This window comes from Pogona vitticeps, chromosome 3 (assembly GCF_051106095.1).
Source record: "Pogona vitticeps strain Pit_001003342236 chromosome 3, PviZW2.1, whole genome shotgun sequence".
NCBI lineage: Eukaryota > Metazoa > Chordata > Lepidosauria > Squamata > Agamidae > Pogona > Pogona vitticeps.
In genome coordinates this window covers 22,411,349-22,437,682 of record NC_135785.1, presented here as the reverse complement: position 1 = coordinate 22,437,682, position 26,334 = coordinate 22,411,349, and the positions used below count along the sequence as shown (strand labels likewise).

General features: G+C 42.6%; 1 protein-coding gene and 1 long non-coding RNA gene across 6 annotated transcripts in view; one reads left to right on the top strand and one right to left on the bottom strand.

Moving 5' to 3' along the window:
* Positions 1-269: 269 nt before the first annotated feature.
* Positions 270-26,334, bottom strand: part of SPTSSB (serine palmitoyltransferase small subunit B) — a 33,237-nt gene continuing 7,172 nt past the window's right edge. For 3 of the 4 annotated variants that reach the window (XM_020791763.3, XM_072996155.2, XM_072996154.2), the window contains one exon: positions 270-2,236. In XM_020791763.3, coding sequence (XP_020647422.1) covers positions 1,962-2,204 — 243 coding nt within the window. In that variant the 5' untranslated portion in view covers positions 2,205-2,236 and the 3' untranslated portion in view covers positions 270-1,961. Of the gene's footprint in view, positions 2,237-5,088; positions 5,215-26,334 lie in introns of all 4 variants that reach the window. The other variant, XM_078389029.1, reaches the window with a different exon arrangement.
* The window catches only part of LOC144587781 (uncharacterized), a 244,065-nt gene continuing 227,478 nt past the window's right edge, over positions 9,748-26,334 (top strand). Inside the window, exon 1 of one of the 2 annotated variants that reach the window (XR_013542924.1) lies at positions 9,748-9,828. This is a non-coding gene — a long non-coding RNA (uncharacterized LOC144587781). The remainder of the gene's footprint in view (positions 9,829-26,334) is intronic. The other variant, XR_013542925.1, reaches the window with a different exon arrangement.

The window sequence follows — 26,334 nt, the reverse complement described above, 5'->3', positions numbered from 1 at the left end:
TGGTTAGCAATTTGAATGCCCCTCCTTTTGCCCCTGCCTTTTTCTGTTTGTAACTCGAAGCTTCGGTAGCAAGTAGAAGCAAAATTTTGCGGTTGGAGCTGGTCATAACTTGAAATGGTCATATGCTGGGACGTTCGTAAGTCGAGGCACCACTGTACTCCATTAGGTGATAACTGCAACTTCATCTTTACTAGCACATTATGGCAACCTACATGGGAGATAATCCATTCTCTTCCTCCCATGAATCTACAGAAAGTAATACAGACACATTTTAAAATAAACTCCAATTTATTGTTGTTTCTGGAAAACAGCTCACATGTTCAGATTTTTTAAAATCTTCAAGACACATCTTTTTCTCAGAAACAGCACAATGTGCCAGTTTTGTTTTTGCTGACATACAGAGTTAACAAGCCTAAGAGATAAAATTCTTCATATTGCATGTTGTGGTGCAAAAATCAAGTGTTATTTACATTTGACACTTAAAACCATCTTCACTGGTAGCAGCAGGAGCAGAAAGAGGTACATCTACAGGATATGCAAGCTTGCTCTTTGGCATTCACATTTCATTTAGAGTGTAGCATTGACAATTTCTAAAAATAAAAATAACTCAAGGAAGGACGTCTTGCTTCTGCTTTATAAAAGGAAATTGTAGCATTCAACCTTCCATGTAAATGCTTTCAGAGCCTCTGTAGATAACTGCGGTTTAATTTCTGCTGTAGTGCATGCATACGATTTATTTGCCTCATGGGAAGAGCTAACAGAATAGGGAGCAGCTTCCTATAGGGTATTTAGGAAGGTTAATACCATCCCATACATACATTAAAAAAATCAGGTACTGTTTACTTTACATGCAAAAAGCCAGGACTTGGGGGGAGAGAGTGAACACTGCAATAATTTTTCTTTTTAAAAACTCCACATACATTTTTTGCCTCCATTAAACAGTAAAGTAGAAGAGAAGCTGGAGTCTGAGCTTTTTCTTAACACCGTGGTTGAAATCGAAAAGGTTTCTTATATGACAGGCAGTTTCTTCCACTCACAGAAGTTCTCCCTATTTTACTACTGATCCCAAAGGCTTCTGCACTATATCCGCCATTCTAGATACACACATAGAGATACAAACCCAAATTGTTACGGTGGTGGTGGGGTTTGAATGAGTAAGGACTGTACTCACACTTCTATGGATCCAACCACATGGTGTTTTCTTATTCTTCCATGGCCAAAACAAACAAGGAGGCAGACAGAAAACTGTGGCTCGTTAGTAAGGTGCTGGTTGTGCACCCAGCTGGGTGCACAATAAGGAACACAACCAGTATCTCACTAATGAGTCATCAAAACTTACCCCGTTTCCTTTATGCAGGCATATACTGGCAATAGGATTTTGGCCTATATACTGGAAGCGGGTAATGGAAGAAAGTAAAGCAGACAGATGACAACATAAAAAGTTACTGAATTTTCTTCACCTAAAAACACATTATTTTTCAAAAGGGAAGGCTTCAAATATAGCAATTGTAAGTTTTCCTATTAAGCCCTTCAGAAAGTGGATTACAGATTTGTACACGTATTTATCTAAATTTGTTTCCAAAGATGTGAGAAACAGAGGAGTGAACGGCATGTAAACCTGAATTAGTCATTTGCCCCAGCGTATAAAGGAAATAGGATTTAAAAAAACAACACTTAATCCAAATGGTTTCTTTTGGTGCCACACATATATGCAGTTGATCCAAAGAGGTTGAACAAAGCAGTATATTTCAGTGGGATTGTGTCATTTCTGGAAGACAAAAGTTCTGTGTGCATTTCAGTGAAAACTAATCAGCCAGTAGTCAGTGCAATGAGAACCCATATGTGGACACCACAGGAACCCACAGGTTCAAATTGCTTCCAGAGCAAACATGAGGCAGAGTTGAGTGAGACAACACTGAGGAAGACCATTATTTTTGCACAAGGTGCAAGCACCTCCTGGTTCAGTTCATAAGGGTCACAGTACTTTCAGGCTGGCTTCCAAATATCTGAGAGAAGAACTCAAAAGCCAAGCGGATATGGATGGGGATGAAGACATATGCAGTGTAGACCACCATTGCCACCACAGTAATTATGATGGTGTGGAACATGGATCGTTCCCAGGGCTCCAGGACATAACTACAGGTAACCAGAAGATACTGGTAATACAGCCAATAGATATAATCTTTCATTTGCTTCAGGTCCATTGTTGGCTCAGAGGAGCGTCAGGAGATATGACCTGTTAACAAAAGACAGCCGATTAAAAAATGCATGGCATAGGATGGGATGGTTAACAGGTTACGTTTGGCCCGCAGTGGCCCACATGAAGTCCCCACCATACCCATCAAATGTTCACCCCCCCAATTGACACAAAATTCTACTTGTGCCCTCAGGGGGGATGGGGGCAAATCTGCCATGTTCTGAAGGCCCCCAGAACCCTTGGGATCCCCAATCCCCCATTTAACTTTTTTAAAAATGCATCTTTTTGACTACAAAGGGCAACATGCAAAACAACAATAAGGAAAATGCTTCAAATACAACGAATATCTAATTGCTTTGCAATGGGGAAGGCAACCAACAGATATCTGTAGTGTAAGACATTATTATTCTGAAGCACCAGCGTAAGCTATGAGATATTTATACCAGACCTTAGAAATGACTTACTTATTATAAGCTCCTTTGGCGGTGAGAAAAGCAGAGGTAAAATGTCCCCCAGATAAGTAAGTGTACTGTATCAGGTAACGAGATCAAGATGATCCCAGATGATCAGGCTCCATGCCGTCTGGAGCAGTTAAGTGTTTTCAAGAGTATGGCAAATAATATCATTAGAAAATGGAGAGGAGGGGATCATGGATGCTTGTCATTCTGGACACCAGACTGCATTAGTTCTAATTGCCACTGATGCTATAATTAAAACACTCTGAGTATAGTGTTGCTACCCAAGTGATTAGATATTTTGTTTACCTATATTGTTAAGGTTGGACCTCTTATCACATAATGATAAACAGAGAGTCAGCGAAGCAAATGGAGCGCCTTTGGGGTTGATAAAATTGCAAGGAAGGCATTCAGGAGTCTCGAGCAAATAAAGAAAGAGTTGTACCTACAATTAGGACAAAGTTGCCTGGTAGCGTGTGCGTGCAAATGAAAAAGGTTCAGGGCACTTATGTAACGGTAGATATACCTACTATAGGGCACTTACGTAACGGTAGATATACCTACTATTCCAAACTAGACATGCCATTTATTGCATGAATATGATTATCATGTATTTAAATAGATAAAACAAGCACAGAGTGGCCAAGACAGCATTAGGGCTGTTGGGGATGATGGTGCAAGGAACTTTTAGCACTATGCTTCTTCTGATGTTAGGATGAAACATTTTCTTTTGCAAGTAAGTATCCCCCCTTCTTTTTCACCGAATGGTGAGACTTGAACTACATTGACAATGTGCCAGTTCCGCTGCAGCTCAGTACAGTATCTAACAGAAACTGCCCAATGTTGATTCTGTAAGGTGGCAGCTCTTAAAACAAGGGTGTCAACACATGCCAAGTACAGATATTCCTTATCCACTAGCTACAGTATGGTGAAGCAACAGTAATATTTCTGCATAATAGGTTAAACCTGAGGCAGACTCAAGGATAAAGGCTGCCAACATTTCTACAGAAAGGCATGATCTACTAAGTACTTTCAGTGATTTGTTTCAATAAACCATCCATGCAGATTATCTTTGAAATGAATGAGTCTCTATACATAATACCTGGCAGTTTGAACCCAGAACTCTTATTTCCGCATCAAAGAAGCCCACAACTGTTAAATTAAAGTTGTCTCACATGGCTGCTGCAGATGCTCTTAAAACATTATCACAGTATTTAACATTTCGAAAGCCAACTCCTCCTGACAGGAGGTTTGTTTGTTTTTAGAAAGTAGGCCAAACTGTAAAAGCATCTTGGGATAATGGGATTCCACATGCATAATTCATAAAGATGAACCTAGCTTAAGAGGGCAAACCCTAAAGTCATCTACCCTGTTTCCCCGAAAATAAGACCTAACCTGAAAATAAGCCTTAGTATGATTTTTCAGGATGCTCGTAATGTAAGCCCTACCCCAAGAATAAGCCCTAGTTAAGCGAAACCCCACTCTCCACCATTGTGCAGCAACCAGAAGATGACACGACTGTATCTGAATAAATGTAGATGGTTGTACATGAAAAAAATAAAACATCCCCTGAAAATAAGCCCTACTCTGTTTTTTGGAGCAAAAATTAATATGAGACCCTGTCTTATAGTTGGGGAAACACGGTATAACTACAAAAAGGTGCGTGCATCTCTGCCACAGACAATGGAGCCTAGAGACCTGAAAACTGGTATGGATATTATAGCAATCTGAGAACATTCATCTCTAAGATGTTCAGTCTTTAAAACAACTTAATTAATTTCAATCAGTTTAAATTTGCCTAGCGTGTACAGTATGAGACAGTTCCTAAACGGAAAACTTCCTTTACCATGACATAGCTATTATTCAGAAGACTGGCTCTTATTCAGATAAGGAAGTCTAGAAGACACCAGTTTGCAAAAAATGTGATGAGTGAAATTTGCAGCACTATCAATTAGGACTGTTAGGATGCCAGCTGAAGTCACAGGAGGTTACTCTGCCTCTCCAGGTCCATCCTTAACTTTATGATAGGGCGTTACATCCATCACTGCCCATTCTCAGCTGGCACCAGGGCGCAAACACCTAAGATGAAGATTAGTATATCTCTGTGGCTTCAAGTGTTATGATGGGCCCAGGTGCCTTCACCTATCACTCTCCCTCCTTCTGGATCTTTATTTAGTTATCATTTTCATTTGTATGCTGCCTTTCTCTCAATTAAGTAACCCAAGTGACCCACAAGTTACTAAAAAAATAAACCAACTAAAGTCATAATAAATTATGAGACTAAAACACCACAAACATATAGAAGTATTAAAACAATTAGTTGAAGCTGTTAAAAAACACCTTAAAACACACATAAAAAATAACAGTGCTGAGCACATGGTTAAAAACTGTCCAACCAGTTGCTTAAGACACCTGTATAAAAAGGATGGTCTTTACCTGTCATCGAATGAAAAAGAGGGCGTCGGTCAACCTAGCATCCCAGGGGGAGGGGTTTCCACAACTCTTGTATTCCCACCAGATGTCCCTGTGAAGGTGGTGTTCTTTGGCCAGCTAATGCTGGGTCTGTTGAGTTGTTAGAACATGGCAAGAAGTAAAGCACTAGCATCATAAACCATGGGTATTTATGCTGCACCAATTAGGTTGCCTAACCTTCCTCAAACCCTCTGGCTAAATGCAGAAGAAGAGGAATGTACAAGACAGAAAGAAACAGAGTGAGAATGGATGGAGCCACGAACCAACTCTAGAGAAAACAAGATTATGCCTTCTCATACAATCCAGCTATGAATCGTGGTTGCAATTGATTAATCAGGTGGCTCAGCGTCAAATTCTTGTACCTACTGCCATATAATTAGAAGGCAAGAAGAAACTCCAGGGGTGGATCACAATAGTGGCACATTCCAACTGCTTCAAGCCAACAGCCACACCAGTGCTTAACTTGATAAAAAAATCAGAATGCTTCTTAGCTAGGAAAACTGTGATACCCTATGGGTCCCCCCCAAAAATATTCCCTGTTACAAAAAGACAAACCTAGATTTGATAACTGGTTTTATTCTCACTTCAATCTTCTTGTTGCTGCTTAAACTCTAAGACTCCTAGGCTATCAAAGAGATACTTAATAATTAGGTAATGTTTGTGACTATGAATCTGGAGAATATGCAGCTGGCTCCTACAGAGGATCTTTCAGTGCTATAAAAATTACTGACCTCCAGGTTGCCTCCTTCCTTCTCTTCTGATTGTTCTTCTGAATATTCAGACAGAAAAATCTGAAAAACTGGTGATTGGATGCTGAACTGCATAGAATGTGTTGCAGAAGGTGAAGGAGATTTGTGTTGGTGCTGCAGAACCGGAGCATCCTGTGTGATCTAATGAGGTCTCTGCCCAATTATGCCAGTGTGGATATAAAGCTCTCATGTGCCCAGTTTATTTATTTTATTTATTTATACCCAGCCCATCTAGACAGATAGTCTACTCTGCCCACAATCAAAGCATGAACCTGGTTGTATGGTATGCACAAGCCCACCAGGTCCTCCTCACCTCCTACCACAAGAAGTACCTCTCAAATCCTCACAACTTTTAGGTGGACTTGATGAGATTGTTGATCAAACAGAATTTAATTTGAAGGAGAACAGCAAGAAGAGCAACCTTAGCGGTCAGTAATTTTGACAGCATTGAAAGATCTTCTGCAGAAAATTGCAGTAACACCAGGAGCAAGCTGTATATTCTCCAGATCCATAGTGTTGCCTGAGCAATTATTGACATTCATCAGGTGTCAATACCTTCCTTAGCCTCCCCAAATTATATTTTTAGGGGGAGGACGGTCATTGCAGATACATTTAAGTTCTATTTCAGAGGCTTACAAAACAACTTCCCTGTAAGCCCTGTAAAAGATATAAAAGTGAGCAGTGTTGTGTGTAGCTCCAGGAATGAGGCAAAGCTATTCCATAGTTTGTCCTTCATTTTCCTAGAATCTCACCTATGGAAAAGGCTTCTGTTTTTCTGCCTCATTCTCAGGACCCTTGGTCATTTATTTTGGAAATATTTTTGAATATGGCACTCTTTATGCTAAACATCTTTGTAACTCTGCAGCTTACCTAGCTGCCTGCACTTTATGATCTGAAAAAAAGAATTTTGGGAGGTGTCATCTTACAGTAACCTCCTCTGTACATTAATGGCAGTGTAGAAAGTGTTGGTGGTGGAGAGTGCTGCCAGTTGGCACGGAGATGATTCTATAGTTAAAGACAAGGCATGAACACATAACATCAACTGCACAAACATTCTGAACCACACAATAAGAATTCTTCCTGAATTCTTTAAAAAAGAAGTTCATTTTCTATAAAATTGAAAGAGAATGCTCAAAATTTCTCATGGGGGAACTGTTTGGCACAACACTAGTTCTAACCTAGGTGAAACCAAATACTTTCAGTGGTTTTTGAAATAAGAATGATCTAAACTGACTTGAGAAGTCACAACCTCAACTTGGTCCAAAAGCAGCCACGACAGAGCTTTTGTTCTGAGTTTTATACTCAGACCCCATGTTTACTTAATATATTTCGACTCTTATGTGATTTATAAAGATTTCTTCAAGATCTCAAGACAGATTAAATGCACTGATCTGCCACGACTAAGCAGAAACACTCATGCACGCAACATGATTTTCTAATAGTTTCTTCATAAAGCACAACTGGAGTCAAGGAAAGCCCTGGGGCTTTCAGCACTCACTATCCTTGGACAGTTATGGGGATGACTTTACTCCAATAAAAATACTTTTTTATGCAAATGGGACGGAAGGGTGTTGCAGGTTACTTGCCTATTATAAAAGGGGGTCATGATTTGAAAAAGGTTGGGAGCCACTGAGTTAGCTAGTAGAAACTAAACGGTAAGCGTCAGAAGAGTAACTGAGAACATTGATGGAATTTCCTATCCTTCTCTCCTGTTTTTAACATTCCTCATCGGTAACATTTTTTGGAGGGAAACCTGAAAAACAGCATCATTTTCTTCCAACCAAAACCAGATTTTCCTGCTTATCTGATGTTTATTGCTGCTGAAATCAGTCTAATCTTTACAGACAGATGGCTTTGTCTTAAAGAAACATTCTACAAAAGTTTTTCTGGCTCCTTAGGAAAGTGTCTTCATTCTTTTCAATACTCACCTATTAGCCCAACTATGCACAACACAGAGATCTGTAACAACAACACCTACACCCTGCATTTGTTTTGAACAAGAACAACCCATTCATCACTAACGGGACATGTGGGTGGGAAGAGTTGGAGCAGGATGATGGCACAGAATGGGTTAGCCCTCCTGCTCTTTTCCCTGATTGAAATACTCCACCCAAACTGTTCTTAGCTTAATGGATGCAAACACCTGTATTCTGCTTCCCTACTATGACAGAACTAGTACTAGTATAGGGCCTATTATTCACGCTGAAATAATCAGTTCCACCCTATCCCATAGTAGTGCTCCAATAAAATTCAATCTGCTCCCATTTAAATATTAAAAATAAAATGAAACCCGCAGATTGGATCTGTGTAGTTTGGCCCAAGTGTTATAAAGAAGCAGATTAGGTTTCTAATATGTGACAAACATTCCTTTCTGTGCCTCCTACCTTTGTTTTTGTTGTCATTATTTCTATTTGGATTCCTGCCTTACCTTTTAGAGATGGACACAAATTAATTCAGCCCAGGGTAATGAAATTCATCAGCTGACTGAAATATTCTCCATGGATCATGTGGCCATATGGATTATGTGGCCACATGTTCTGTACCCCCACCCCCACCCAAATGCCCCACTCAGAAGTTTCTCTGCATGGCCTGGGTTGTCATCTGTCACTGGCTGCCCAATCCTAGAAGGAACCTGTGCTTCCCCTCCCTGCCTCCTCTAGCAGCCAACCACTCAACGGCTGCGCAGGGAAAATCCCCCTCCTGCCTCCTCATGTGAGTGGTAAGCTGCTGGAGAAAGTGGGGAAGGGAAGCCAAGAAAATTTTGTCACCCTGGGCCAAGTTAATTCATGCTCATCTCTATTACCTTTTGTCTCCCAAACTTTAATTTAAGGTGACATCATCCACTTGTAGATTGTTTCTTACTAGCAACTTTGTCAACATCTGCATACTACATGCCCAACTCAATCCTACTACAGTAATGCCTCACAAGACTAATGCCTTGTACAACGAAAAACTTGCAAGACGAAAGCATTCTGTGATTTTTGGTGACTCACAAGACAAATTTTTCTACGGCGTGCTTCACAAGACATTTTTCCCCCAATGCATTCTTATGGGAAAATTCGCAAGAAGAAATTTTCGCAAGACGAAATGACTCACAGAACGAATTATTTTCATCTTGTGAGGCATCACTGTACAGGTAACAAACAGAAGAAGTGGGGGCAATGCATTTTATCACAGTAACTATTCATACCCCCAGTAATGTGGTCTTCAAAATATGCTTGACTGAAACACCCTGCAAAATTAAAGAACAGTGAACACTGGTGGACATAAGAGCAACAATTGATTTTGTTCCAAGAACTGCTCTGCTGGAAGTACCTGGAAAGCAAGAAAACTTCATGAAAACTCTTTCTTTCTGTGTGAGAAGCCCTAAATAATTAACAGAGGTATGTGCTTACTGGTCCCTGTGACAAACCCAGACCTACTGGGATATGTCACACAGTTACACTAAGCTGCCACCAACCATTCCCTCTAAGAAGTCACACAGACCAGGGATGGATTTTCAAACAATAAAAAGAATAAGGTTTATTTTAAATACACACAGGGAAATATAAAACAATCAGGTGAAATAGATAAAGTAACGTGGCTTATTTCACTCATACATACACACAGTTTGGTTCACACAGAACCTTAACTTAAAGCACAGACCCTGAACCTATCAGTTCTGGCTAACCAACAGACACCTGAACCTATCAGGTTGGTACTCTGACACACAGTAGTACCCTGTCTGACACACAGACTCCCACAACAGCTTCTTCTTCCCAGCTGCTGCTTCGTCACCTCCCAGTGTCTCTCAGTCTCTTCTTTTTGTGTCTCCACACACGCCTCACATATTTATACAGTACAGCCCCTCCTCCTGATGTCCCGCCTTCCACTCCCCATAGGATGGAACTTTCCCTCCAAACCCATGACAGACAGGTAACATCAGTGCTGTATGTAACACCTCCCCTCTTTATAAGTTGTTTTGTAGGGGGAAAGCTAAAAGTGCTTTTCACCAAAAAACAACCTGAATAAAATACACAACAACAGTTATACATACCATATTATACTTACATTCTAAGTTAAACATTTATCATTTAGGCATTTAAACATTTCCCATATACATTACATCAATTTACCTTTATTCACACACACCAAATTCAAAACCAGGTACATTTAACTTTTGTCATCATTATATACACATAGTCCATGTTCTTTCGCCGTCTTCATTCTTCAGGTCTTCTTGATAAGGCGTCAGCAACACAGTTCACTGACCCTCTGACCACCTTCACTTCAAAGTCATAGTCCTGTAGGTTTAAAGCCCACCTCATAAGTTTGCTATTGTGGGTTTTCATTGTCTTTAACCATTGCAATGGTGAATGGTCAGTGCACAGAATAAAATGTCTTCCCCAGATGTAAGGCTTGGCCTTCTGGATCGCGTAGACTATGGCCAAACACTCCTTCTCCACGGTTGCCAAATGTCTCTCACCTTTTTGAAGTTTCCTACTCAGGTAGGACACTGGATGCTGGTCACCATTCTCATCCTCCTGGCACAGAACTGCTCCTACCCCGCTGTTAGACGCATCGGTGTAGATGATGAACTCCCGGTCGAAGTCTGGAGCACGCAGGACTGGATAGTTGATTAACGCCTCCTTCAACCTCTGGAACGCCGCCTCACAGTCGCTGGTCCACGGGATGCGGTCATCAGCCTTCTTCCTCGTCAGATCGGTCAGCGGAGCCGCAATCTCGCTAAACCTCGGGATGAACTTTCTGTAGTAGCCCACCAACCCAAGAAATGATTTGACTTTTTTCTTGGTGTTGGGTCTAGGCCAATCACGAACAGCTTCTATTTTGGCCTCCAGGGGTTTTATCACTCCTCCCCCTACCATGTGACCCAAGTATTTTATTTCTGGGCTACCCAGCTGACACTTGCTGGCCTTTACTGTTAGCCCTGCTGCACTTAACCTCTGCAGCACTAACTCCAGGTGTATCAGGTGATCTTCCCAGGTATTACTGAAGATCCCTATGTCGTCAATGTAGGCCACTGTAAAGTCACTGAGCCCTGCCAAGGTCTGGTCCATCAGCCTTTGGAATGTGGCTGGGGCATTTCTGAGACCAAAGCTCAGGACTCGAAACTCATAGAGACCAAAAGGGCTGCAAAAGGCAGTCTTTTCTTGATCCCTGGGATCAATTCTTAATTGCCAATATCCCTTTACCAGGTCCAATGATGAGATGAACCGACAACCTCCTATGGTTTCAATCAGGTTGTCTAGCCTGGGCATTGGGTAGGCATCAGGAGTGGTTACACGGTTTAATTTCCTGTAATCAACACAAAACCTAATGCTCCCATCAGGCTTGTCCACAAGGACTATCGGAGAGGACCAAGGACTAGAAGAGGGGACGATTATGTTCTCCCTCAGCATCTCGTCCAGCTCCTTCCGCACCTTGTCCCTATAGGGTCCCGTTACTCGGTATGGGGATACTGCCTGCGGGGGTGCATCCCCTGTGTGGATCCGATGCATCACTCCCTTCACTATCCCCGGCTTGTTGGAAAACACCTGTTGATATTTACTAAGCAGCATTTTTAATTCTTGCTGCTGGTCTTGGGTGAGTGCAGGACTGATCTTTACCTCCTCTGGGTTGTATTTTACTTCCCCTCTACCCTCCCAGAAGGGTAATTCAGCTTCCTCACTCTCAGCTGCTTTTATCGCGAACAAAACCCTCTGTTCCCCTCTGTAGTAGGGTTTTAGGGCATTCACATGAACCACCCTCCTTGCTTGGTTCTCCTCCTGCTCTATTAGGTAGTTCAGGTCTGACATCTTGGAAATGACCCTATATGGTCCTGCCCATTTGAGCTGCAGTTTATTCTCTCTGCAGGGCCTAAGCCAAAGCACTTCCTCCCCTGGGTCAAAGTGCCTCTCTCTAGCTTTGTGGTCATACCAGGTTTTCTGTCTGACCTTCTGAGCTTGCAGGTTTTCTGCTGCCAGCTCTAGATTTCTCCTTAGGTCATTCATCAAGGTGTCTATGTAAGTCACAACGTCTTGTGGGTCATCCTGGGTGATCTGCTCCCAATTTTGTTTGATCAAATCAAGGGGCCCTTTCACCCTTCTCCCAAATAAAAGTTCAAATGGACTGAACCCGGTACTGGCTTGTGGCACTGATCGATAAGCAAACAAAAGGGATTGCAGCTTCTGGTCCCAATTGTTTGGATTCTCTGCCAAGTAAGCCCTAATCATGCGCATTAGAGTCCCATTGAACTTCTCAGTTAACCCATTACTTTCCGGATGATAGGCAGTGGTTTCCTTGTGCTTTATTCCACAGATTTGCCATAAGCGTTTCATGAGCTTTGACGTGAACGATGCGCCCAAATCTGTGATTATCTCTGAGGCAAATCCCATCCTGGACATGTACCCCACCAAAGCATCGGCCACTGTGTTAGTTTCAATGTTAGTCAAGGGTATGGCCTCAGGATACCTTGTGGCATGGTCCACAATTGTTAGAATGAACCTGTTCCCCCTCTTTGTGGCCTTGGGCAAAGGTCCCACAATATCCACCCCTATGCATTTGAACGGAGTGTCAATCACAGGCAAAGGGCACAACTTTGCTTTGGTCCTGTCGCGGTTATTCCCCTGCCTTTGACACACATCACATTGTTTACAGAACTCCCTGATCTGCTTCCCTATGTCAGGCCAGTAGAAATTCTGTGTGATTCTCTGCTGTGTTTTGTTCACTCCTAAGTGCGCAGCAAACATGTCAGAGTGCCCCCTTTGTAAGATCATGGGGCGATACTTTTCAGGTACCACCAGCTGACTTGTGATCCCATCTCCCCCTTTTGAGATATTCCTCAGGGTTTCTCTATATAAAATCCCCTTTTTCTCCAGAAATCTCACTGGGGTTTCAGGTGTTAGCTGGGCATCAGTCACCTGTTCAAAACACTTTTGGAGAGTGGCGTCTGCCTTTTGCTCCTGTCCAAATCTGCTGTCTGTGGTTAAGGTTTCCACCACAGCTTCTGAACTCCCCTCTGCTTCCGTCTCGGGCTCATCATTACCCCCCTGAACTGTCCCCGTGGTGGCTTGTGAGCGTGTAATCACTAGCACCCGTTTCACATGTTCAGCCAGGTCATTTCCCACGAGCACGGCTGCTGGCAGAGTTGATGAAATCGCTAGCCGCCAAGCTCCCCTCCAGCCTTGAAAGTTGACAGGTACCTCTGCTACTGGCAGAGAGATTACCTGCCCCTCAATCCCTGCCACCTTCATGCTCTCATTCGGGATTATAAACTCCCGAGGAATAATATCTGGATGGCACAGGGTTACCTGGGAACAAGTGTCCCGCAGCCCCCTATACTGACGGTCAAGTATTCCTACGTCCACCCCTGCTGTCTCAAACAACTGAGAATCTGTTTTTATCAGCAAGCAGCGCTTTACCTCCACAAGAGGACCATTTTCCTCAGCCTGATCAGCAGAGGTAGCTGTTCCAGACTGAGTAGCCATGGCAACAGGCTCCCTCAGTGACACTGAGCTTTGCTCTTTCTGGACACAGAACACAGCTTTTGGCTTGGTCCCACTAGACTCCTGAGGCACCATTCCTTTTAGCTGCTTTAATTTCTGACACTCTGAGATTAGATGACCCTTTCCCTGACAGAAATAACATTTTCTGGTGTATTTTGATTCTCTCTCATCTTGTTTTGGTTTTCCCTCCAAAATCTGAGGTCTTAGTTTCATGTCTGAGGGCTTCCCTTCACCATGGGCCCCTCCCCCTTGCTGGCTTTTCCCTGGTCCCTGAGAGTACTTGCTGTAGGTTTCTTTGGGTTTACCTACAGATTTCCCCTCACCCAAGGGCTTTCTTATTTGGGAAATAAAATCTGCGATCTCTGCGGCTGCTGCCACAGATTTCGGTTTCCTTTCCCTCACCTGGAATTTCAATTCCCCATGCAGGACTGAATAGAACTGTTCCAGTGCTATCAAATCTTTAAGCTGCTCATAGGTCTCTGTTCCCTCCTGCGATAGCCATTTCTCAAGCAGCCTCACCAATTGGGCCCCCACTTGGGTAAAAGTCTGCTCTGGCTTCTTGGTTAGGGACCTGAATCTTTGTCTCAGCTGCTCTGCATTTATCCCATGTCTGGCAAACACCAGTTTTTTAAACTCTGCAAAATCTTTCATCAGTTCCTCAGGCATCTCGGCATAGACCTCAGCCAGGCTACCACTGATTAAAGATCGCATGATGGTCATCTTCTCAGTTTCCCTCACTGAGAAGTCCACAAACGCTCTTTCCACTAAGGAAAAGAACACCTCAGGACAATCTCCCTTGTGGTACACAGGGAATTTCTTCAGGTCAGCTTTAGACAGTTGGCCTCCCTCAGTATCCCTATTATTATTATTGTTCTGGTTCATCAGTTCCAATCTCTTTAATTCAAACGCCATCCGTTCTTTTTCCAGAGCAATTTTCTCTCTCTCCCTCTCTAATTCCATTCTCTCTCTCTCCAATCTTTCCTCCCTTTCAAATTGCCTTTCCCTTTCCTTTTCCTCCACTTCAAATTGCCTCATCCTCAGTTCATGCTGTTGGGCTATGAGCAATTTTCTGAGTTCTGGGTTCTGCTCTCCTGTGCTGTCACCTTGCACTGAGCCAAATTCATCCTCAGAACCTTGGTCAATCTGGGGGTCTTTCACTTCACTCATGTCTGCTATCTGGCTTCGAGTCAAGGGCATAATCCCCCCTCAGAACAGGCTGCTTTAAAAGTCAAGCCTCAAAATAAAACGACCACTTTTTTCCTCTTGCCTCAGAACCAGCTTTCCCTAGAGATTGCTGCTGTTCTTCAGCACTACTTGCAACAGTATCGAGTCAGAGCCTACCCCCCTCTGCTGGGCCTCTCAGCTGGCAAGCTAGATCACTGTTGCTACGCAGTTTTGCCTCAGCTTTTTCCCGCCAAAACTAGGCTGCCTCAGAGCACCTTAATCTAAGTCTCCCCAGTTGGCACGTTCTTCTACTAGCGCACCTCCCCGTGAGGTACACCTAGAAGATTACCTACGCGCCTCAGACTGTCCCTGACTAGACCCCCCTTGCTCTGGGCACACCTGCCAAGGCTTTGCTGGACCACTGGACAACTGGACCAGTCGTATCCCACACGCTGGACACCAATCAATGTGACAAACCCAGACCTACTGGGATATGTCACACAGTTACACTAAGCTGCCACCAACCATTCCCTCTAAGAAGTCACACAGACCAGGGATGGATTTTCAAACAATAAAAAGAATAAGGTTTATTTTAAATACACACAGGGAAATATAAAACAATCAGGTGAAATAGATAAAGTAACGTGGCTTATTTCACTCATACATACACACAGTTTGGTTCACACAGAACCTTAACTTAAAGCACAGACCCTGAACCTATCAGTTCTGGCTAACCAACAGACACCTGAACCTATCAGGTTGGTACTCTGACACACAGTAGTACCCTGTCTGACACACAGACTCCCACAACAGCTTCTTCTTCCCAGCTGCTGCTTCGTCACCTCCCAGTGTCTCTCAGTCTCTTCTTTTTGTGTCTCCACACACGCCTCACATATTTATACAGTACAGCCCCTCCTCCTGATGTCCCGCCTTCCACTCCCCATAGGATGGAACTTTCCCTCCAAACCCATGACAGACAGGTAACATCAGTGCTGTATGTAACAGTCCCCTTCATGGATTGCTGCCTTGTCGTGGCGAAGGGGCTTGAGTAACTCAGACAAGCTATGGGCTATGCCGTGCAGGGACACCCAAGATGGACAGGACATAGTGGAGAGTTCCGACTAAACGCAATCCACCTGGAGTAGGAAATGGCAATGCCACTCCATTATCTTTGCCAAGAACGCCCCATGATCAGGTAAAAGATATGACGCTGGAAGATGGGCCCCTCAGGTCGAAAGGAGTCCAACATGCTACTGAGGAAGAGCGCAGGACAAGTACAGTGGTGCCTCGCTTAGCGATGTTAATTGGTTCAAAAAAACATCGCTATGGGAAAACATTGCTAGGCGAAACACCATTTCCCATAGGAATGCATTGAAAACTGAATAATCCATTCCAATGGGAACGGATTACGGTCCTTAAGCGAAAATCGCCATAGGAAACATCGCTAAGCGAAATGCGGTTCCCCCATTGGAATGCATTGAATAGGTTTCAATGCATTTCAATGGTTTTGACAGGTCCGTTTTCGCTATTTTTAAAGTGTCTTAAAATGTTCAAAAACTGTTTAAAATGCTTGGAATCGTTAGTGCACCCTGTAAAACCTTTGCAAACTTAATTTGGCTTTGTTCTGAGTCTTCGTTAATTTTTGGTGAATTCCCCCCCATTGGAATGCATTGACAGCTGTCAAACCTACAGTTCAATGAATTCCAATGGGGGGGGGGAATTCACCAAAAATTAACGAAGACTCAGAACAAAGCCAAATTAAGTTTGCAAAGGTTTTACAGGGTGCACTAATGATTCCAAGCATTTTAAACAGTTTTTGAACATTTTAAGACATTTTAAAAATAGTGAAAACAGACATCGCTAAGTGAAACAGGGGGACCCAAACTGTCATTGCTATGCGAGGCATGGTCCCGAACATCGCTATGCGAAATTTCCCCACTGGAAACATCGTTAAACGGAGCGCAAGATCGCTCCTAAAACCTCATCGCTAAGCGAATACATCGTTAAATGAGGCAATCGCTAAGGGAGGCACCACTGTACAAGTAGCTCCATAGCTAATGAAGTGGTTGGGACAAAGCCGAAAGGACGCTCAGCTGTGGACGTGCCTGGAAGTGAAAGGAAAGTCCAATGCTGCAAAGAAAAATACTGCATAGGAACCTGGAATGTAAGATCTATGAACCTTGGGAAGCTGGAGGTGGTCAAACAGGAGATGGCAAGAATAAACATCGACATCCTGGGCATCAGTGAACTAAAATGGACAGGAATGGGCGAATTCAGCTCAGATGATTCTCATATCTACTATTGTGGGCAAGAATCCCGTAGAAGGAATGGAGTGGCCCTCATAGTCAACAAAAGAGTGGGAAAAGCTGTAATGGGATACAATCTCAAAAATGATAGAATGATGTCAATACGAATCCAAGGCAGACCTTTCAACATCACAATAATCCAAGTTTATGCATAAAAGGAACAACGGGGAAGTTTGGCCTTGGAGTTCAGAATGAAGCAGGGCAAAGGCTAATAGGGTTTTGTCAAGAGAACAAGCTGGTCATCAAAAACAATTTTTTCCAACAACACAAGAGGCGACTCTACACATGGACATCACTATGGCAATACCGAAATCAGATTGATTATGTTCTCTTCAGCCAAAAATGGAGAAGCTCTACTCAGTCAGCAAAAACAAGACCTGGAGCTGACTGTGGCTCTGATCATCAGCTTCTCATAACAAAATTCAAGCTTGAACTGAAGAGAGTAGGAAAAACCACTGGGGTACTCAGGTATAATCTAAACCAAATCCCCTATGAGTACACAGTGCAAGTAAAGAACAGATTTAAGGAACTCGATTTGGTGGACAGAGTGCCTGAAGAACTTTGGATAGAGGCTCGTAACATTGTACAGGAGACAGCAAGAAAAACCATCCCAAAGAAAAGGAAATGCAAGAAAGCAAAATGGCTGTCCAACGAGGCCTTAGAAATAGCAGAGAGGAGAAGGGAAACAAAATGCAAGGGAGATAGGGAAAGTTACAGAAAATTGAATGCAGACTTCCAAAGTATAGCAAGGAGAGACAAGAGGGCCTTCTTAAATGAACAATGCAAAGAAACAGAGGAAAATAACAGAAAAGGAAAAACCAGAGATCTGTTCAGGAAAATTGGAGATATTAGAGGAACATTTTGTGCAAAGATGAACATGATAAAGGACAAAAATGGGAGGGACTTAGCAGAAGCAGAAGACATCAAGAAGAGGTAGCAAGAATACACAGAGGAATTATATCAGAAAGATTTGGATATCTCGGACAACCCAGACAATGTAGTTGCTGACCTTGAGCCAGACATCCTGGAGAGTGAAGTCAAGTGGGTCTTAGAAAGCCTGACTAACAACAAGGCCAGTGGAGGTGATGACATTCCAGATGAACTATTTAAAATCTTAAAAGACAGTGCTGTTAAGGTGCTACATTCAATATGCCAGCACGTTTGCAAAACTCAACAGTGGCAAGAGGATTGGAAAAGATCATTCTACATCCCAATCCCAAAGAAGGGCAGTGCCAAAGAATGCCCCAACTACTGTACAATTGCACTCATTTCACACGCTAGCAAGGTTATGCTCAAAATCCTACAAGGTAGGCTTCAGCAGTATGCGGACTGAGAACTTCCAGAAGTACAAGCTGGATTCTGAAGGGGCAGAGGAACTAGAGACCAAATTGCAAACATGCACTGGATTATAGAGAAAGCCAGAGAGTTCCAGAAAAACATCTACTTCTGCTTCATTGACTATGCAAAAGCCTTTGACTGTGTGGACCACAGCAAACTATGGCAAGTCCTTAAAGAAATGGGAGTGCCTGACCACCTTGTCTATCTCCTGAGAAACCTATATGTGGGACAGGAAGCAACAGTTAGAACTGGATATGGAACAACTGATTGGTTCAAAATTGGGAAAGGAGTACGACAAGGGTGTATATTGTCCCCCGGCTTATTTAACTTATATGCGGAATATATCATGCGAAAGGCTGGACTGGAGGAATCCCAAACCGGAATTAAGATTGCCGGAATAAATATCAACAATCTCAGATATGCAGATGATACCACTCTGATGGCAGAAAGTGAGGAGGAATTAAAGAACCTTGTAATGAAGGTGAAATAGGAGAGTGCAAAAAACGGTCTGAAACTCAACATCAAAAAAACTAAGATCATGGCCACTGGTCCCATCACGTCCTGGGAAATTGAGGGGAAGATATGGAGACAGTGACAGATTTTACTTTCTTGGGCTCCATGATCACTGCAGATGGAGACAGCAGCCACAAAAAAGACGCCTGCTTCTTGGGAGGAAAGCGATGACAAACCTCAACAGCATCTTAAAAAGCAGAGACATCACCTTGCCAACAAAAGTCCGCATAGTCAAAGCTATGGTTTTTCCTGTCGTGATGTATGGAAGTGAGAGCTGGACCATAAAGAAAGCAGACCGCCGAAGAATTGATGCCTTTGAATCGTGGTGCTGGAGGAGGCTCTTGAGAGTCCCCTGGACTGCAAGGAGAACAAACCTATCAATTCTAAAGGAAATCAACCCTGAGTGCTCACTGGAAGGACAGATCCTGAAGCTGAGGCTCCAGTACTTTGGCCATCTGATGAGAAGAGAAGACTCCTTGGAAAAGACCTTGATGTTAGGAAAGTGTGACGGCAAGAGGACAAGGAGACGACAGAGGATGAGATGGCTGGACAGTGTCTGCGAAGCAACCAACATGAAATTGACACAATTACGGGAAGCAGTGGAAGACAGGAGGGCCTGGCGTGCTCTGGTCCATGGGGTCACGAAGAGTTGGACAAGACTAAACGACGATGACGTGCTTACTGGTTAAAAAAATAAACTGTGGACTAGTAACAATTAATAGTTTGAAGAAGTGGACCTGCCCACAAAAGCTCACATTAAAAATATAGCACTTAGTCTTTAAGGTGCCACAATGTTTTAATTTTATTTATTTATTTATTTATTTATTTATTTATTTATTTATTTATTTATTTATTTATTTATTTTGCCTGACATGCTAGCACAGACTAGCTCTGGCTACCTCTTCTAAAACTACATTTAATAGTTTGATATTGGACACATCATTTGTAGAACCACACTTAATACACTGTGCACAGAGATAACTCTACACGGGAAAGAGAATCTGTACATCTGCAGCAAAAGTCAATTCTACATAGCACAGCCTGCCATCTGTGACATGATGAATTTACCTCCCACGGTGGTGTTAGCCAGCACTTTTGTCTTGAAAACAATGGCTTTAAGAAAACAAACATTTATGTAGCAGTTTAAAAAGTGAAAAAAGGTGAAGGAGGGAGGGACACTGAGAATAATATTCAGATTACTAATATGTACACAATCTCAAGCCTGAACTATCTCTGGACACAAAAATGTTGAAACTCCTACTTTGGGCATAGAATGAGAAGGCAAGATTCTCTGGGAAAGGTTGAAGACAGCAGGAAAAGAGGAATACTGTACCAAATACGAGATGGACTTAATCTCAGAGGCATGAGTGTACAAGAGCTGAGCAGGGCTGGTGAGGACAGGACATTCTAGAGATGGCTCATTCGTTGAGTTGCCTGAAGTCTGAAGAAACTGGAAGGCACATAACAACATGTACACAGTGCATGGAACAGACAAAAGCATGGGGAAGCTGGTACTAATCAGCCAGAACCCCTAAAGTTATTTGGAAGGATTTCTTAGCTCTTATTTGTACCTATTGAAGGGATAGGCACAAATTTAAAAAAAGAGACATATTCTTGTGCCATATTCTTCCATAATTTCTTCTGCAGTTCTCATTTGCCGAACTTGCAGAATTGGAAAGGACAAAAAGAAATAGCCTGAGAATGAGAAATACAAGCTTTATGTTCACTGAGTTAAAATGCAACCTATATTCTTCAATCCACTTAAAGTCACAGTTTACGTCATCCTTGCTGTTTTGCTTTCATTCCCTATTCTCTTGTCAGGAGCAGGCAGTGTGCAGATCAAAATGTACCAAACCCTGCCTATTTTAGTGTAAGGGGGGGGGAAACTAGGCAGGGGGTAACGATGTTAAAATCTGAATGCAACCTGTCATACCTTTCCCAGAAAATAGGGCAGAACAAATGTATAATGGAAAACTTGTGAAAACAGAGCTGTGGAAAGGTATTTTGGACTACAATCTCCCCCCCCCCAACCCTGAATTCCCCAGGCATCACAAACAATAGTCTTGCTACTGGGGATTCTGGGACCTGAAGTCCCTCAATAACTGATCCAACCTGTGTGCTAAACTAGGGGTCTAGAAACAAATGATGCATTCACCACCACCCCTACTTTCCAGGTGATGAATTACATAAGCAGCAGCTTTTCACATTTACCTGGTACTTTGAATATTCAATTACCAATCCAAATAAGAAAGCTCTTCACTGCCTCACTTGGTAATCCTGATACAGAATGCTCTTTGTTTGCTACTACCAGCAAAGGAAAGAGATTTGTATGAAATCATTAAAATTGGTAAGCGAGGGGTATCCTCTTAGAGGGGATCAAGATACTCATGGGGGATATATTTAAGGCCTTGGGGACCTTTATTGGGCTATAGGTTGCACACTCCTGGTTTAGATGGTCTTAAGCTCTCGGGCTTTCACAAGGGAGGCGGCCAGAAATGGTTTTGTACATGGCAGTGCTTTACAAGGGCTAGAAAGCTACTTACCATGCTATCACTGAACAGGTGACCACCTGCAATGAAGCATGTTGTGTTTTACATTCTTTTTTCAACTTGCTTTCCGTCACACTTTTATCTACTGCAAGTAAAAACCAATCAATTCTCCCGTTGTTGCTACTTTGCCACTGTCCTCCACAACTGCAACACACTTTATTGTATTACCTATTAATTTAAAAAAAAAACCCTAATAAATGGTTAATATAATCCAATATAACCACCCACAGCCAACTTTAGAAGGAAACTTGCTTACTACCCATAAAACAAATGAACACAGTGAACTGTTAGTGACTACATAGCCAAAACCAGAATGAATGACTCAGCAAGGTATGAAAAGAATCAGCTAGCTGTGCTGACGAGGAGGGAGGCGGCAGAGCTGGGGATTGTATTTAAAAAACCCACCAAGGGACAATCTCACAACAGAAGGATCCAACATTTATGCCCTCCTGTGCCTGACAACTTTCCAATCTGGAGGTTTGATAGTATGGGTGGCAACAGATACCACACCTGAGTCCAGAACAATGGGCAATAGATACTTAAAGACTAGCTACCGAATGTTGATCCCACCAACCATAGAGAGTATCGCCATTACAGATGGATATACAAAGGATTATGTACTTAACTCAAGTGGCGTAATAAAAATCAAGGGTGGGAAGACATTGACACCGTGGCCTTATCCTGTAAGAAAACTAACAGATCTCTGTGGTATGCAGAGCTTGTAAATGTGCTTTTCTGATGATGCTTTTGAATTGTGGTGCTGGAGAAGACTCTTGAGAGTCTCCTGGACTGCAAGGAGAACAAACTTACCCATTCTAAAGGAAATCAACCTTGAGTGCTCACTGGAAGGACAGATCCTGAAGCTGAGGTTCCAATATTTTGGCTATCTCATGAGAAGAGAAGACTCTCTGGAGAAGACCCTGATGTTGGGAAAGTGTGAAGGCAAGAGGAGAAGGGGAAGACAGAAGACGAGATGGATGGACAGTGTCATTGAAGTGGAATACAGGAGGGGTCTGGCGTGCTCTGGTCCATGGGGTCATGAAGATTCAGACACAACTTAATGACTAAATAACAACTATGTGTTGTCAAGCCACCCTGACTTACGGTGACCTCATGAATGAGTGATCTTCGAAATGTCCTGTGCTCAACAGCCCTGCTTCGCTCTTACAAATTCAAGTCTATGGATTCCTTTAGGGAGCCAGCCCATCTTGTATTTGGTCTTTCTCTTACGTAGCTTATAGTACTAACTAAGGCACAAAACCAGATCATCATATTGCAGTATGTATTTTACCTATCATAGCAATCAAATTAAAGGTGAATCACATCAAGAAAAGTAGTAAGGGGGAAGTACAGTATAGAACTCCATTAGAAGCCTCTTGCTCAGAGGTTGGCCAGTGGCCAAATACCTGCCTGAATAAAAAGATATTTACTAGCAGAAGAATATTTCGAAAGGGCACGAGAGAAGGTGTTCTCAGTGACTGCTTCCAAACCATGGAATTCTCTTCCAAAGAGGGATCAGTTTGTACTCTACGGTTGAGGGAAACTATCCATCCTTCCTGGAAACAAATTTCACAATCCGGGGGCAGCCATTGAGAAGCCCTATCTTAATCCCCTTATTGAACATGTCTGAACATGTGATGGGATGGAAGAAATACCACTTCTGAAAGTTGTTTCACTCAGGCAGGGGCTTTCACAAGCTGTGAGAACAGTAAACAGCTGGACACTGTTGCGTCACTTAATTACTGAGTCAATTATCTAATTCTTAAAGTTGAAACATGAGACACCCCTAGTTTAATCACAAGACAATCTTAGAAGCTTATAAAGATGCTATTTTTTTCTTTTTTTATAACAGATGGAATTCTCAGATTCTTGTAAGGTCTGCCCAGAATGCAATCCCATGCTGTAGCTATTGCACAAGCTATTACAGAATCCATTATAGAGACATTTACAGCACACAGTTCGAAGCATCACCATATGACATTTAAAAGACAATGTTACACAAGTTAAAGCACCTATCAGAATATCATAAATGCATATAAACAAAGTGCAATGAAAAGGGATTTGATCTTCTATATTTATCCTTACATAAAACGACACATCTGCTCTGGTAGGCTATATTCAAAGAAGTACAACCTGTAGTTTTCTCCAGGAATTCAATGATTCTGGGGATTTCCCTCCTTCAAAGAACTGCACAACATGGTTGTATTAAAACCCTACTGGTTCAGAGAAGGTTTTCTGCATATTTGCATATTATGCAATTATTTTATCATTACGAAAATCATCTGATAGGCCATGCAAGGATCAATCAACATATGCATGTGTTTGCACGCACACCCACAATTTCCTATTCACTAAGACGCCTTTCAATGCTGCTTACCAGATAATAAACAGAAGGTTCAGTTTTCTTAGATTTGTATTCACGAAGGCTTTCACGGCCGGGATCTAATGGTTGTTGTGGGTTTTTCGGGCTTCTTGGCCGTGTTCTGAAGGTGGTTTTTCCTAACGTTTCGCCAGTCTCTGTGGCCGGCATCTTCAGAGGACAGCTGTCAAAACGTTAGGAAAAACCACCTTCAGAACACAGCCAAGAAGCCCGAAAAACCCACAACAACTTTTCTTAGATTCTTTGCATGTAATGTTGGATGCACAACTTGCAGCCCAAGATGTTTTACAGATGCCTGTCCTATTTTCATTCCCCCTCCCCCGGCTCCTTTAAGAGCTACTGAGGCTGCAGATGCTCATCATATGTACAGCTTCCCAGGATGAGACTTCCATAAAGTATGGGATACTTTACAAAACATGAAAACTACAGTACTTGCAGAATCTGCAACAGAAATCAGTCAGAAGTGTTACAAATGCCCATTGCTGACTAGGAAATACTGACAGGCCCAGACATACATATTTATTTGTTTGAAGTATTTTTACCCCACATTTCTCCTCAAAAGGATCCAAGTCGGCTCTGCATGGTGTTACATGCATAGCATGTCCAAGGCACATACAGAGAGTGTAAGCAACAGAAAAACTGAAAAAAAATCCGGGAAAGCTCATTTCAAAGCTGGAAAAGCCTTTCGGATATAGAGACCTGCAGCATGTTCAAATACACACACAAATTATTCAAGGAAGCGAGGAACAATTTAAATACCCATTTCAGAGCAGGGGAGATTTCTGGACCCAGAGAGCTATAGCATGACCCACACACAGCATATGCAAGGAAACAGGGTGGGGGGAGCTTTATAAAAATATTTTAAAGTGATGCAACACACTACTACACCTCCACAACCACTGCATGCTGAGACCAAACTCCACAACTGGACCTTTCCTTAGTCTCATACCCTCCTCCCAGTTATAAAATGAGAATGTCTATGCTGAACTGACTCAGAATTAGGAGTCCTATTAGAATTGCTGAGCTAAGGAACAAAATCCTATTGTGTTTTATATGTCAGTGCAGCACAATAAGCGTAAATCCCAGTGGCAAATTGCCACATTCTGGTGTGTGATGTGGCATAATAAGATGCACAACTTATTACAAAGGAACAGATGCTTATGCTAACTTAACTAATATTTACACTACCTGCCTTACAACCATGAGCAATGATTCAATCATTTAGATTTTCTCATTTGGATTACTGTACTCTTGTTTGACCCATGTAGATTCTCTCTTGCACCCCAAAGGTTACTAGTGTGGTCTGAGAAGAACTTACTGGTGTGGGTGAACACCAGACACAGGCAACAACCTGCCATAATGATGGTGATCTGATGATAAGGAATATAAAGTAGTGCTATCTTACACAGGTTTGACAATGATCCGTCATGATGATTTCTCTTTGTTATTAATAATTTCTGCTGATAAATTAAGGAGGAGGTCGATGTGATTATAAATGTGAACTTTAAGTACATAAGTCTGATGATGACTGATTTTTCTTTCTTGTGTACTGTTGTCGTCATCCACTTTTGGATTAAATGAACTATCTATGGCCTTGTCCCTACTTTTTTTTAAAGTAGTAGTTTTTGGTTCTGTAGGGCTTTATTTGATCTAGCATACGAAACACGAATAAGGAAAACCTCGAAAGAGCTGGCCCCCTTGTGTTTAATGAAAAGATCAGTACTTACCTAAATAACTCCCCTAAAATTAAGGCAATCCTAGATGAAACCTGAAATAATGAAACCCAAAAGCTTTCCTTCTGCACATTTCAAGGATGGATTACAATTTGAAAGAAAGAACAACTTTAAACACTATTTTGTCTATGCTTGTCTCTCCACATTCTATACCCAATATACAGTGGTGCCCCGTATAGCGAGGTTAATCCGTTCCGGATTAACCTTCGCTATGCGAAAACATCGCTGTACGGGGCAGGAAAAGCCTATTGGAATGCATTAAACTTAGTTTAATGCGTTCCAATAGGCGCCAAAACGTACCCCTCCAGCGATGTTTTTGCGGTCCGGCGGCCATTTTGGAGCCGCCGATCAGCTGATCGGCGTCTCCAAAATGGACGCCGGATGACCCGAAATGGCCGTCAGTGTTTTCGCGCCCTCCCCTTGCTTACCGAGGTTGCGAAAACGCTGCGGGGGGGGCGGGGGCATTTTGGGTCGTCCCGAAATGGCCCCCCGCAGCGTTTTCGCGACCTCGGTAAGCAAGGGGAGGGCGCGAAAAAACTGACGGGGCCATTTCGGGTCATCCGGCGGCCATTTTGGCTCCAAAATGGCCGCCGGACGCCCAATCGCCGCAAAGCGAGTGTGGCGATTGGGGCAGCTCCGTATAGCGATCCCCAAAAAGGGATCGCTATACGGATTCTTCGTTGTACGGTGCACTCGTTAAGCGAGGCACCACTGTACCATATTTTTCCATCTACAGTGGTGCCTCGCATAACGAGTGCACCGTTTAACGACGAATCCGCATAGCGATCTATTTTTTAGATTATTATTATTATTATTATTATTATTATTATTATTATTATTATTATTATTATTATTATTATTATTATTATTATTATTATTATTATTATTACATTTGCTCTTCACCTCTGCCTGCACATAAACCCTATTCAGGTGTTACAGAACCTAGCATGGAGAACATGCATCAAGGGAGCACACATCCCCACACTTCCTGCTG